The following is a 14,331-nucleotide window of genomic DNA, read 5'->3' as shown; positions in this document are numbered from 1 at the left end:
CGGCGGCACGTGGACAGGAAGTTCTCCCTAGCGTCTGCCCTCGATCCCTCCTGCGGCAGCCCCACCCCCGCGCCTCTCCCGGCCCTCCTGCCGCCCCGGGGCGGGGGCACTCACAGGCCGACGGCGTGCGGGGCAGGGAGCGACGGTCTGGCTCCAGCTGGGACGCGGGCCTCGTGTCGGGCTCGGGGCCGTAGGAGCCGGAGCCGTGCCGGCTGCGGGGGGAGCTGAACTCTCCCAGGGGCCTCGGGGGCTGCGGGGGAGATGGGCAGGGGAGGGTGGGGCGGGGGGGGCGGGGGCCGCGCCCTAGTCCAGCCCCCACCCCCAGTCCCAGGCGTCGGCATAGGGGTTCTGGGGGCGGCGGCCGGGCCACCACGGGGGCGCGGAGAACGCGGGCGGCGCCGAGAACGCGCCGGGGCGGAAGGGCAGGCCGGGAGGTGCGGCGTAGAGCGGGAGCCTGGGGGGCAGGAGGCTCCAGGCTGGGGGCCTGAGGCCCCAGGGCCCCGCGGGGGGCGGCGGGGGCGCGAACGGCGGCGGGGGCGCCCAGGGCCTCACCATGTCCAGGCGGGTGGGCGTCAGGCGGCCCGAGGGGTAGGGCGGCCCCAGCGCGGGGCCAAGCAGGCCGGGGGAGTGGGCGCGCGACGGGCTGCGGCTGGCCTCAGACTGCTCCTTCCACAGCAGCACGCGGTTCTGGAGCATCCCCCGGGCCTGGCCAGGTGGGGACACGGGGGTCAGCCAGGTCTGGGCGGCTCCCTGAATCCTGGGGACCCAAAATGGCACCCTCGACCTGAGAGCTCAGGCCCTACCAGCTCGGGACGACCGGATTTTCTAGCTGGAAGGAGCCAGAAGCCAGCTCACCGTCCAACCCGCACCCTCCACTTTTGGCAAAGGCGCCTCCATTTTCCACGAAGAGCTTCCTCTGTCCCCCACTTCCCCCGTCAACGTGTGCGCTTTGAGCGGGGCTGTCCTCACCGCCCAGCTTCAGGGGTGGGGGTGGCACCCAGGCCCGGCCACTCAATCACCCCATCCTCCTTCCTGCAGCGATAGGCTCAGGAATGGCGCTTAGATAGAAACTACGACCAAAGAACCCAGTCCCATTACTTACCTTGTAACACTCTGGAAAATGCCCCCGGAAAATATGCAACGACGCTCTTCCCGTGTTTCATTAGACGGAGTCTGGCTCTGTCGCCCAGGCTGGAGTGCAATGGCGCGATCTCGGCTCACGGCACCCTCCGCCTCCTGGGTTCAAGCGATTCTCCTGCCTCAGCCTCTCGAGTAGCTGGGATTACAGGCAGGCGCCACCATGCCCGGCTAATTTTTGTATTTTTAGTAGAGACGGGGTTTCACCATGTTGGCCAGGCTGGTCTCAAACTCCTGACCTCAGGTGATCTGCCTGCCCTCGGACTCCCAAAGTGCTGGGACTACAGGCGTGAGCCACCGTGCGTGGCCTAAAACTTTCAATGGCACTGACCTTTCTGTGTTGTCACTCAGTCATAATTAAATCCCAGGTACAATCAGAATGCTGCATTCTCCAGCCATAAAGATCTCTCCCTCTTCTTTTCAAACATCCCTGTTCCTCAAGGCCTAGTTCAAGACGGTCACCTTAAGAAAAGCTCCCTTTGTCGAGCAGTGACTCCTTACCAGGCCCTGCTTTAAATGCTTTATCTGCATTATCTTACTTGATTCTTGCAATAGCCCTGGGTGGTAGGTGCAATTATTATCTCCAGTTCATAAAAGAAGATACTGAGGGTCAGAGAAGTTAAGTGACTGGCTCAAGGTCTCACATTCAGTAAGCGTTGAAGGGATCTATGTCGGTCTGTCCTTTAAGATGCCCACTTTGACTACACCTTTCAATGACTTCTGCCTTGAACCTGACCCCATAACTGAAAACCTCATGTCAAACTCAGGCAGCAATAATGGGAAGGCTTGGTGCCTCCCATCACTGGAGCAACTAGTCTAGCTGGTCACTAAGTGGACAGCCCCTCTGTTTCCCTGCAGTAACTAATTAGCAGAATAGCACAAAGATAAAACCCGAAGGCCCTCGTGCAGAAGTTTCAGAGGCATAAGCAAAGTGACAGCATTAGGTTCTGCATATCTTTCTTGTTGTTGTTGAGACAGAGTCTCGTTGTGTTGCCCAGGCTGGAGTGCAGTGGCACAATCTTGGCTCACTGCAACCTCTGCCTCCCGGGTTCAAGTGATTATTCTGCCTCGGCTTCCCAAGTAACTGGGACTATAGGCGTGCGCCACCACTCCTGGCTAATTTTTGTATTTTTAGTAGAGACAGGGTTTCACCATATAGGCCAGGCTGGTCTCGAAGTCCTCAACTCGTGATCCACCTGCCTTAGCCTCCCAAAGTGCTGGGATTACAGGTGTGAGCCACTGCACCCAGCCACATGTCATATTTTAAAAGGGGTTTGAAAGAGTATCATTGGATTGTTTGTAACACGAAGGATAAATGCTTGATGGGATGGATACCCATTCTCCAGCATGTCATGATTACACATTGCATGCCTGTATCAAAACACCTCATGTACCCCATAAATATATACACCTACTATGTACCACAGAAATTAAAATAAATGGTGGGTGAGAAGAAACACTGCATACGGTTTCAAAACCATCAAAGAGGCCATGGGAAAACTTTTAAAAATATATTTACGAGCCGGGCACGGTGGCTCACGCCTGTAATCCCAGCACTTTGGGAGGCCGAGGTGGGCGGATCACGAGGTCAGGAGATCGAGACCATCCTGGCTAACATGGCGAAACCCTGTCTCTACTAAAAATACAAAAAATTAGCCAGGCGCGGTGGCGGGTGCCTGTAGTCCCAGCTACTCAGGAGGCTGAGGCAGGAGAATGGCGCAAACCCGGGAGGCGGAGCTTGCAGTGAGCCGAGATCGCGCCACTGCACTCCAGCCTGGGTGACAGAGCGAGACTCCATCTCAAAAAAAAAAAAAAAAAAATTATATATATATATTTTTATATATATATATATTTACGAAGTGAAAAAGCCATTCTAAGTATGACACCAAACACATAAACTCGAAAAGACTGATACATTTTACTAAATAAAAATGTTTTTCTATAGCAAAACCAATCATAACACAGGCAAATGATAAATGGCAAACTGGCTATCATATTTGCAACTCATCACCAAGAAAAAGCTGGTTTCAGTAACATATCAAGAGCACTGACCTACAAATTAATAAGTGGATGAAAAGACACTGGCATGTCACAGCACAGAAAATCCAATGGCTTTGAAACATGAAAAGATGTCAAGCTCGCGTTTAAGACAAGTATGAGGTAAAGCCACACTGAGATACCATTTTTACCTTTCTAATTAGCCAAGATCAGAAAGTTTGCTCATACACTGTTGTCAAGGGGTGCGGAAGCACAGAAATTCATACGTCACTGATGGAAGTGTAAATTGGTGCAACCAATGACTATATTCTTGGGCTTACCAATTCCACTTCTAGGAATTTATCCTAGAGATGCATTTGCACAGCTGCAGTAAACCAGAGAAGCTAAGGATGAGGTGGGAAGGCACGTTACTGACTAGACTTGGACTAAGCAAAGACTAATTAGTGAAGATGAATAAGAAAGACAATTTACCGTGCCCAGGCACCTAGAGTTCTTTAAATCTTATTCTAAGGGTGCCTTCTTTTTTTTTTTTTTTTTTTTTTTTTGAGAGAGAGCCTTGCTCTGTTGCCCAAGCTGGAGTGCAGTGGCGCAATCTCGGCTCACTGCAACCTCTGCCTCCCGGGTTCAAGCCATTCTCGTGCCTCAGCCTCCCGAGTAGTTGGGACTACAGGCATCCACCACCATTCCTGGCTAATTTTTGTATTTTTAGTAGAGATGGGGTTTCACCATATTGGCCAGGCTGGTCTTGAACTCCTGACCTCAGGTGATCCACCCACCTCGACCTCCCAAAGTGCTGGGATTACAGACATGAGCCACCACGCCCAGCCTTAAATGTGCCTTCTACTTATAAATAGAACAAGAAGTAAATATATATGCTTAGCTATCTTAGGAGTTAGATCTTGGATGTTCTAAAGTCCAGCTGGGTCAGACAACATGTTACTTGCTCCCTATGTGATATGGTTTGGATATTTGTCCTCTCTAAATCTCATCTTGAAATATGACCCCCCAGTGTTGGAGGTGAGACCTAGTGGGAGGTGGTGGGTCATGGGGGCAGCTCCCTCATAAATGGCTTGGTGCTGTACCCCACGGTAATGAGTGGTATGAGTTCATGCAAGATCTCCTTGTTTAAAAGATTGTAGTGGCCGGGCACGGTGGCTCACACCTTAATCCCAGCACTTTGGGAGGCCGAGGTGGGTGGATCACCTGAGGTCAGGAGTTCAAGACCAGCCTGTCCAACATGGTGAAACTCCGTCCCTACTAAAAATACAAAAATTAGGCCGGGCGCGGTGGCTCACGCTTGTAATCCCAGCACTTTGGGAGGCCGAGGCGGGCGGATCATGAGGTCAGGAGATCGAGACCATGGTGAAACCCCGTCTCTACTAAAAATACAAAAAAAATTAGCCGGGCGTGGTGGCGGGCGCCTGTAGTCCCAGCTACTCGGAGAGGCTGAGGCAGGAGAATGGCGTGAACCCCGGGAGGCGGAGCTTGCAGTAAGCTGAGATTGCGCCACTGCACTCCAGCCTGGGCGACAGAGCAAGACTCCATCTCAAAAAAAAAAAAAAAAAAAAAATACAAAAATTAGCGGGGCATGGTGGTGCATGCCTGTAATCCCAGCTACTCAGAAGGCTGAGGCAGGAGAATCGCTTGAACCCAGGAGGTGGAGGTTGCAGTGAGCTGAGATCATGCCATTGCACTCCAGCCTGAGCGACAAGAGCAAAACTCCATCTTAAAATAAAAAGAAAAAAGAGTGTGGCACCCCACTCGATCCCTCTCTGGCCATGTGATATGAACTTCCCCTTTGCCTTCTGCCATGATTGTAAGCTTCTAGAGGCTTCACCAGGAGCAGATGCGGGCAATGCACTTCTTGTACAGCCTGCAGAACTGAGAGTCAAATAAACCTCTTTTAAAATAAATTACCCAGCCTCAGGTATTCCTTTATAGCAATGCACAACGGACTAACACACCATGCATAGGGGAAAATCTGCCTGTTCAACCCACAGCTCCCTCCTGAGGGACCCTCACCCACCAGGAGGCAGTCAAGGAGGGGGTCAGCTCTTCTCTTAATGTTGATGGTTAACTATTTACAGGCAAAAAGGAGTTTAACCCAGGTGAAAAAGAGTTTCCTTCCAAAGAAGATCTATAAATAGCTAAGAAGCACAGGAATACATGTTTAACATCAGTAGCCATCTGGGAACCGGAAATCAATATCGCAATGAGCTACCGCTTCACACCTGCTAGGATGGCTATTATCAAAAAGACAGTAACAAATAGTAGTGAGGACGTGAAACAACTGGAGCCCTCATAAACTGCTGATAGACATGGAAACACTTGGGAAAAGGGTCCGGAAGTTCCACAAACAGTTAAACATAGAGTTACCATATGGCCCCACAATTCTACTCTTATATACCCAAGAGAGGTGAAAACATGTCCACATGAAGACTCATACATGGATGCTCAGAGCAGCATTGGTCACGACAGCCAAAAAGTGGAAGCAACCAGGCGTCCGTCAGCTGACATCTGAGTAAATACATCGAGTAGACGAGTAAATACAATGTGGTCTATCCAAGCAATGGAATATTATCCAGCAATGAAAAGGAAGCCAGTCGCAAAAGAGCACAGATTGTAGGATTCTGTTTATATGAAATGTCCAGAATGGGCAAATGTATTGAGACAGAAAGTAGATTCCTGGTGGCCTAGGGCTGGGGGAGTGGGAGGATTGGGAATGACAGTTAAGGGGTACTGGTTTGTATTTTTTTTTTTTTTTGAGACGGAATTTCACTCTTGTCCAGGCTGGAGTGCAGTGGTGCAATCTTGGATCACTGCAACCTCCACCTCCTGGGTTCAAGCAATTCTCCTGCCTCAGCATCCCATGTAGCTGGGATTATAGGCATGTACCACCACGCTTGGCTAACTTTTGTATTTTTAGTAGAGACGGGGTTTCACCATGTTGGTCAGGGTGGCCTCGAACTCCTGTCTTCAGGTGATCCACCTGCCTCGGCCTTCCAAAGTGCTGGGATTACAGGTGTGAACCACCGCGCCCAGCTGAGGTACTGGGTTACTGTGGTGGAGGGTATTGAAAATATTTTAAGCTTGATTGTGGTGATGGATGCACAACTCTGTGAATATACTACAAACCAGAAAGTGTACACTGTAAATGGGTGAATCGTATGTGAATTATATCTCAATAAAACTGTTTTTCAAAAAAGGAAGTTGTTTCTCCCTGGCTGACCTTTTGTGGGATAGTAGGGGACGAGAAGCCTGAGCCTGGGGCTGGGTGAGGCGGTGACAGTGGGCAGATGAGAGCCTGAGCCGAAATCTGGGTCTCTGGATCCAGTCATGTATCCCTGGGCCCCTGGGTTCAGATCCAGAGACTCAGGGAGGGCCTGGGAGGGATAAGAACCCCGAGCCAGGACCAGGCGCGGTGCCTCACACCTGTAATCCCAGCACTTTGGGAGGCCGAGGTGGGTGGATCACCTGAGGTCAGGAGTTCGAGACCAGCCTGGCCAACATGATGAACTCCTGTTTCTACTAAAAATACAAAAATTAGCTGGGCATGGTGATGCACACCTGTAATCCCAGCACTTGGGAGGCTGAGGCAGGAGAACCACTTGAACCTGGAAGATGGAGGTTGCAGTGAGCCAAGATGACTCCATCTCAAAAAAAAAAAAAAAAAAACAAGAAAAGAACCCTGAGCCAGGCGAGGCTGCAGGGCCAGCTGACTGCAAGCAGGCAGGCCTCCGGATGGTGGCTTTTGTTTTCACCTTTGGTGGAGAGGGCAGGAGTGGAATCAGATTTATGAGGTGCCTTCACCGCCAGGCTCTGCCACTGTGCCTGCCTTGTGAGGTGGGAATTAGTCCCCTCCTTAATCAGACAAGAAAATGAAGCCCAAAGAGATGGAATCATTTGCTGGAATTTGCAGCCAGGGCACAGGGAAACTAAGCAAGAATGTGAAGAATTAGAAGGTGATGGAAAGAGCAGTGAGGCTGGGGGAGGAGCGGGTGGTGTCAGAAAAGAGACGCCTAGTGGGTGGATGGGTCGGGGAGTCACTCTCAGATGTCAAATAGGGCCAGGGCCTGGGCACATCATCTGGGCTCAAAAACTAATTGTTGAGGCCAGGCACGGTGGCTCACACCTGTAATCCCAGCACTTCAGGAGGCCAAGGCAGGAGGATCACTTGAGATCAGGAGTTTGAGACCACCCTGGCCAACATGGTGAAACCCCATCTCTACTAAAAGTACAAAAATTAGCTGGGTGTGGTGGCGTGTGCCTGTAATCCCAGCTACTTGGGAGGCTGAGGCAGGAGAATCACTTGAACCTGGGAGGTGGAGGTTGCAGGGAGCTGAGATTGCGCCACTACACTCCAGCCTGGGCAACAGAGCAAGACTCCGTCTCAAAATAAATAAATACATACACACACAAATAAAATTAGTTTATCAAAATACAAGGGTCATGCTGCAGAGATGACTAGTGAGGTCTGAAACTAAGTCCTAAAGTATCTTGGCAAAACCAAGAAGTGGAGGATGGGAAGGATGAAGAGAAGAGTAAAAGCTTTCCAAAGGCCCCACCTCAGAATAGTTGGAGGGCAGGAAAATACTTCTTAAGGTGTTATCTCATCTTTTTTTTTTTTGAGACTTAGTCTCGCTCTGTCACCCAGGCTGGAGTGCAGTGGCTTGATTTTGGCTCACTACAACTTCTGCCCCCCAGGTTCAAGCGATGCTCCTGCCTCAGCCTCCTGAGTAGCTGAGATTACAAGTGCCTGCCACCACGCCCAGCTAATTTTTGTATTTTTAGTAGAAACAGGGTTTCGCCATGTTGGCCAGGCTGGTCTCGAACTCCTGACCTCAAGCGATCCACCCACCTCGGGCTCCCAAAGTGTTGGGGTTACTGGTGTGAGCCACCACGCCCAGCCTAATTTTTGCGGAAAGCTTTAAATCAAGGTCTCATCTTATGAATTGGGGGAGCAATGGACTGAACAGTGTGTGTCTGCAGTAGGGTGAAGTTGGCATTTTTGGAAAAGATAATAGGTGGATATATATGTGATTATGAAAGTCACAAAGTGAGGTCACCACAGGTAGAGAGAAAAAAATAGTGCAATTTCTAAATTAATAAAGGGAAAGGGGGAATGTATAGTATAATAACTCAACCAAACTGACAAGAAATAGCACGGGAGAAAGAGAGGAAATGACAAAGTAAATACAGTTAGCTCAAGTTATCTAAAAGGAATAAAACCCAAGTATATTCATTATTATGTTAAATGGGAATGGGCTGAATTCCTTTTCTATGAGAAGACACAGACTGTAAGACTGGGCAAAAACTCAAAGTCAGCTATAGGTCAGTAACAGAAAGTATACTTAACATACAAAGAGATAAGCAAAGAGAAGAGAAAATAGAGCAGTATTAATATCAAAGGCAGAATTAAAAGCATCAAACTTGATTAAGGGAGACATTAAGTACATAAATGGCAATATTTACAAAGAAGGTAGAATAGTTATAACCAAAAAAGCACCAAACAACATGGCAGCTCAATTCAGAAAGTGAAATCTATTAGAAATCCAATGAGAAATGAGAGAGTCTGACTAGTCTGGCAGACAGAACAATGCAAGAGCATAGAGGATTTAAATAATATGATAAAATGGCTGGGTGTGGTAGCTCATGCCTGTAATCGCAGCACTTTGGGAGGCCCAAGCAGGCAGATCGCTTGAGGTCAGGAGTTTGAGACCAGCCTGGCCAACATGGCGAAACCTCGTCTCTACTAAAAATACAAAAATTAGCCGGGTGTGGTGGCACATGCCTGTAGTCCCAGCTACTCGGGAGGCTGAGGCAGGAGAATCGCTTGAACCCAGGAGGTGGAGGTTGCAGTGAGCTGAGATTGTGCCGTTGCACTCCAGCCTGGGCAACAAGAGTGAAACTCTGTCTCAAAACATAAATAAATAAATAATATGATAAAACTAATAGACAATAACTGAGCAAACCTATCAATTAATGAATTTGTGAACTGTGAGAATATACAAGCAAGAATTAAAAAATGGTCCACACATGAATAAATAAATCCATGAATTAGTGAATGCATTAAAAACAAACAGTATCACGAGTGAATAAATGAGTGAATATACAGTGATACAAGCAAACCCAGAAACAAAGAAAGAAATGGATGGAGAGAGCAAAATAAAATGAATTTCTACAGATAGGCAGGCAGGGAGGGAAGAGGGAAGAAGGGAGGCAAATCTCTATGTACGGCCACTCAGGAAGGGGGCAGCTCCTAGAAGCGCCCCGCTTGCTGCCCCCCAGTCCAGCTCACCCGGCCGAAGAACTGCAGGAAGGTGTTGGAAAGTAGCAGGTGCTTCTCTGCCAGGAAGCGATAGCGCCGCTTCTCTTCCAGTTCAGCCGCCCGCTGACTCTCAGACACGAAGGCCTGCATCTGGGCGTGCAGCCGGTTCACACTCTCCTGGGGGGAATGGGAGTTCTGGCTGGGGGCGGTGGGTGTGTCTCATTCCACTCACCTCACTCACAGGCGCCAGGTGTTCAAGCCCCCTGTTTTTCCTGACTGCCCTCTCCCCAAGCCCACCCACCATCACCTAGCCCATCCTAGCTCCTGAGCCTGCCCCCTCATCGGCAGCCTTGTTACGAGTCTGGGCCCTGCGTCCCCCTCGCCCAGGTGCTTCTCACAAGCGGGGCTGCTGTCTGAGCCATCGCTCTGTCCCTGGCCCCCAGCACAAGCCCAAGCACGGGCTTAGGGGGCAGGGGGATGGGTTTAATAAGAATATGAATGAGTAGGTTAATAGCCCCCACTTAGGGGGAAGGTTCTGAGGAGGGGAGGCATGAGCTCATTTAAAGGAGCCAGGAGCAAGAAGAAGAGACGGGAAGGGAAGCAGACGGTTAATCCATGGGTTTGGATCTTGGAGACAGAGGCCAGGGATGGGACCCCATGTTCGGGAAGGGGAATGGCCCTAGCCGGGGGCGGGAAACCTCTGCCTGGCACGAGGGAGGGGAGGGGGATGGGCAGCTGGTGGATGACACCTTTGGCACCATGTTCAAGCGAGCAATTTTCTCGGTGAAGTAGGAGACGGGGGAGGTGGGATGGGGTTGCAGGAGAGGCCCGGGGATTCTGGGGAAGGCCAGGAAGCCACAGGGCAAGGGGCGGTGCTGGGCGTGGCCCCGGGAGCTAGTGACGCCCACCCCACCAGGGGCTGGCTGACCTCCCCTGCCACGCTCATCACAGTTGAGCTGGTGCTCGGTGGGGGAGCTCAAGGAGGTGTTCGGGGTTCCCAGGGCCCGGTCTCGCCCCGAGGTCTGCCCACCCGCCCTTCCCGGCCCACCCCCGCTTCCCGGCCCTCCCCCGCTTCCCGGCCCACCCCCGCTTCCCGGCCCTCCCCCGCTTCCCGGCCCACCCCCGCTTGGCGGCCCTCGCACCTTCATCTCCCGCACATTCTTGTCCCTCTTGCGCTCCATGCGCCACAGCTCAGACATGCACTTCTCCAGGTTGGCCGCTCGGTGGCGGTACTCGAGCTCATAGTGCTGGCGGCTGTCCTGGGGTAGGATGGAGTGGGGGAGGGAGAATCCCCCCACATCAGAGAGCTCAAGACACCCCTCCCAGAGATCAGGGCCCTGGAAGTTTGGAGACTCGCCGCTCAGCTGGGAGCATGGATAATCTGGGGCCCAGTCAATGCTCAGCACTGGCCTGTGTGTGCCTACCTGTCAAATGGGAGAGGGGGTCCTGCCTACAGTGGGTTGGGGGCCGAGTGGGGAGGCCAGACTCACTTTGATGAACTGCATGTCCAGCTTGGTGTTCTTCTCCATGTGCTGCAGCAGGTCTCCATGGAATGTCTGCACCTGAGCGGAGTGCAGGGTGAGGGTGATCAAGGCCCCCCTACTGTTCCCAGGCCCCAGCACCCCCTTGCACTTTCTGCTATAACAGACTGCCCACCGTGCTCCTAGTATACCAGGCACCTGCCCACCTGTCAGAGAAACGGAGACAAGAAGAACACCTGGCTGGAGGGAGGACGAAATGGTTAAACATTCACCATGTTTAGTGCAGTGCTGGCTGGAAACGAACCCTTGATAAGTGTGTCAGAGTCTGCCGGTTCCTATTTTTTGTCTTATTCTTAGTTTGTGCTTTGATGACGTCATTCCCTCTGCCTGGAATTTCCTCCCTATCTTCCAGTGCCAGCTTCCTGTCTTCCTGACTTTCCCAAGCAGAATCCATTGCTCCCTCGTTTTGTTTCTGGAATGTGTGCACATTTGTTCTTTCGTTGTCCATTCCTCCAGTGGTATACAGAATTTATGGCCAGGCCCCCATGCATAGCCCCTTGGAGCTGCTATGGCCATGGCTCACCTCTGTGTCCTCAGCACCACGGGCAGGGCACAGCCCAGCAAAAACACTCAGAAGCTGTTGAAGTCTCAGATGGGCCTGGGAGGTGACAGGTTCCCATGACAAGTGGATGTCTGGCCACCAGGGCAGGACAGGAAAGGCTGCTGGGCTCAGGCTCAGAAGCTTCGTCCTCATTCTAGTTCTGCCTCCTATTTGCTTTGTGACTTTGGACAAGTTGCCACCCATCTCTGGGCCTCAGTTGCCCCATCTGTAACAGGAAAGGCTTGACCAGGCTGGGCATGGTGGCTCACGCCTGTAATCCCAGCACTTTGGGAGGCTGAGGTGGGTGGATCACCTGAGGCCAGGAGTTCGAGACCAGCCTGGCCAACATGGTGAAACCCCATCTCTACTAAAAATGCAAAAATTAGCTGGGCGTGGTGGTGCGTGCCTGTAATCCCAGCTACTCAGGAGGCTGAGGCACAAGAATCACTTGAACCAGGGAGGCAGAGGTTGCAGTGAGCCGAGATCACGCCACTGCACTCCAGCCTGGGTGACAGAGTTAAACTCTGTCTCAAAAGAAAAAAAAAAAAAGAAAAAGGAAAGGTTTGACCAGCCGCTCACTGAGAGCTTGATGGGCTTCGATTCTGTGGGCCCAGGTGGTGCCCTGGTACCCTGTATTCTCCATCAGCTTTCTCTGAGTCACTCCATGTTGTTGGACAGTTGGACCTAAACCCTTCCAGCTGCAAGAGGGTTCAGGCTGCATGGGACACAAGAGGCGCTTCCCCAACCCCGCGGACACGTCCTCCTCTGGAGGCCCTCCCACCTCTGCGTGGCCTCTGTCCACACACCCTTTTCCCACAGTGGGTCCTTCCTCCTGCTCTAGGCGTCCTCACATTGTCCCATGGGGCTAGGGGATGGCTCAGAAAAGGAATGCTGGCAATCTCCTCCCAGTATGCAGAAAAAATCACTACATAATAAAATTTCTAAAGTTTAAGGTTTTCTCCCACAGTTGTTTCCCAAACTTTGGTGCTCACTGGTCTGCAAGGGAGCTTGAGGGCGCCTCTTTGGTACTGAAACCCTGAGCTATGGCTGCCAGTGTGTGTAGAGAAGGGTGTCAGCACCAAGAAGGAAGTGGCCACGTAGGTTTGCAGAATGATAGAACAGTGAACAGAAACGTGTGTTGTTATAGAAATGCCAGGTAGATGCTTCTGGGGGACTGCTTTCTGCTGGATCCAATCAAAAGGAAGCCTTCCTGGCCCTGTGCTAGTGTGAATGTCACAGCGCTGCCTCCTTAAATTTTGTGAACTCAGGCCAGGCGTGGTGGCTCACGCCTGTAATCCCAGCACTTTGGGAGGCCGAGTTCGTGACCAGCCTGGCCAACATGCTGAAACCCCGTCTCTACTAAAAATAAAAAAATTAGCTGGGCCTGGTGGCGGCTGCCTGTAATCCCAGCTACTGGGGAGGCTGAGGCAGGAGAATTGCTTGAATCCGGGAGGCAGAGGTCGCAGTCAGCCAAGATTGTGCCATTAAAAAAAAAACGAAACTCCATCTCAAAAAAAAAAAAACACATTTGTGACCTTGCTTGTAAAGAGACAGTCCAAGGTTTCTGTAAATGACAATCCACATGTTGCTGAAAATGCCCACCTTCTGCAAAAATGCACAATATAAACAACAGGGCTTGGGGCAGACCCTCAAAACCCAGGCAGCCTTGTAACCAGAGCACTTTAAAGATGGTGAATGGCACCTGGAGAGACTGACTTGAACCACACCGAAAGTCGCAGAAAATACTTTAAATGCATAAACTCAAAGTACAGACCTGCAGAGAACACTCAGTTACAGCAGGGCGGGTCTGCAGAGGCAACAGGGACACAGATGACGCCAGAGGAAGCACAGCCTAGCCAGTGGGGCTGTCACAACTCTCCGAGAGCCCTGGGAGATGTGGAGGGCTCTCCCCAAAAGGCCTGGGTGCAAGAACTCTCCTAAGGTATCCTTCAAATACAGCCTGAAGGACTCTTGCAGTCAGCTCAGCAGACAAGCTGGGGCTCTTTCCTTTCCTGCTAACTCTCTTTGCCCCATTCCCTTCCTCTTGCCCAGGAAAAATCACTTAGGAACAAGCTGAGTCCCGTCTCATGGGATAGTGTTGCTTCTGCTTCCAGTCACGCATGAACATGGTGGCATTGTGCACTTCAGCAGGACAGCCATATCATAGCTCTTCCTGTTGTCATGGTTTGGCTGTGATCACCAATGAAGCAGAGGACACAGACCCAGGATGCCCCCAGCTGGTAGGTCCCAGGCATCACTGGGTTAACGGAAAGGATGCCAAGCTCCTGAAGAAGTGGGTCCATCAAGAGGTTGACAATGGGCCAGGCATGATGACTCATGCCTGTAGTCCCAGCACTTTGGGAGGCTGAGGTGGGCGGATCACTTGAGGTCAGGAGTTCGAGACCAGCCTGGCCAACAAGACAAAACCCCGTCTCTACTAAAAATACAAAAATTAGCCCAGCGTGGTGGTGCATGCCTATAATCCCAACTACTCGGGAGGCTGAGGCAGGACAATCCGTTGAACCCAGGAGGTGGAGGTTGCAGTGAGTTGAGATTGCACTACTGAGGTGGAGGTTGCAGAGAGCCAAGATCACGCCACTGCACTCCAGCCTGGGCAACAGAGTGAGACTCCATCTCAAAAACAAAACAAAACAAAACAAAACAAAGAGGTTGACAATGGAAGTGAAGTTTGAGCTCTTGCTGTGTCCATTACAGGTAGAGAACAGTCTGTTAGCTTGTGGCTTCTGACAGAGGAAGTCACCAACCCCAGAGCAGGCTGAGGAATTCCCAGTGGACTAGACAGAGACTGCCCTCTCCATCTCCACTCCCTGGGGCACACGCTTCAT

General features: G+C 51.5%; 1 protein-coding gene across 2 annotated transcripts in view; it reads right to left on the bottom strand.

Annotated features, from left to right (window-relative positions):
- BAIAP2L2 (BAR/IMD domain containing adaptor protein 2 like 2) overlaps positions 1-14,331 on the bottom strand; it is a 32,275-nt gene that overhangs the window by 4,277 nt on the left and 13,667 nt on the right. For both annotated transcript variants that reach the window (XM_032139885.2, XM_032139884.2), the window contains exons 5-9: positions 10,894-10,965; positions 10,546-10,662; positions 9,434-9,580; positions 553-705; positions 115-250 (exon numbers count right to left, since the gene is read on the bottom strand). In XM_032139885.2, the coding sequence (XP_031995776.1) occupies positions 115-250; positions 553-705; positions 9,434-9,580; positions 10,546-10,662; positions 10,894-10,965 (625 nt within the window). The remainder of the gene's footprint in view (positions 1-114; positions 251-552; positions 706-9,433; positions 9,581-10,545; positions 10,663-10,893; positions 10,966-14,331) is intronic.

This window comes from Hylobates moloch, unplaced genomic scaffold, assembly GCF_009828535.3.
Source record: "Hylobates moloch isolate HMO894 unplaced genomic scaffold, HMol_V3 SCAFFOLD_19, whole genome shotgun sequence".
Lineage (NCBI taxonomy): Eukaryota > Metazoa > Chordata > Mammalia > Primates > Hylobatidae > Hylobates > Hylobates moloch.
The sequence above is the reverse complement of the archived record's forward strand: the minus strand, read 5'-3'. Positions and strand labels throughout refer to the sequence as shown.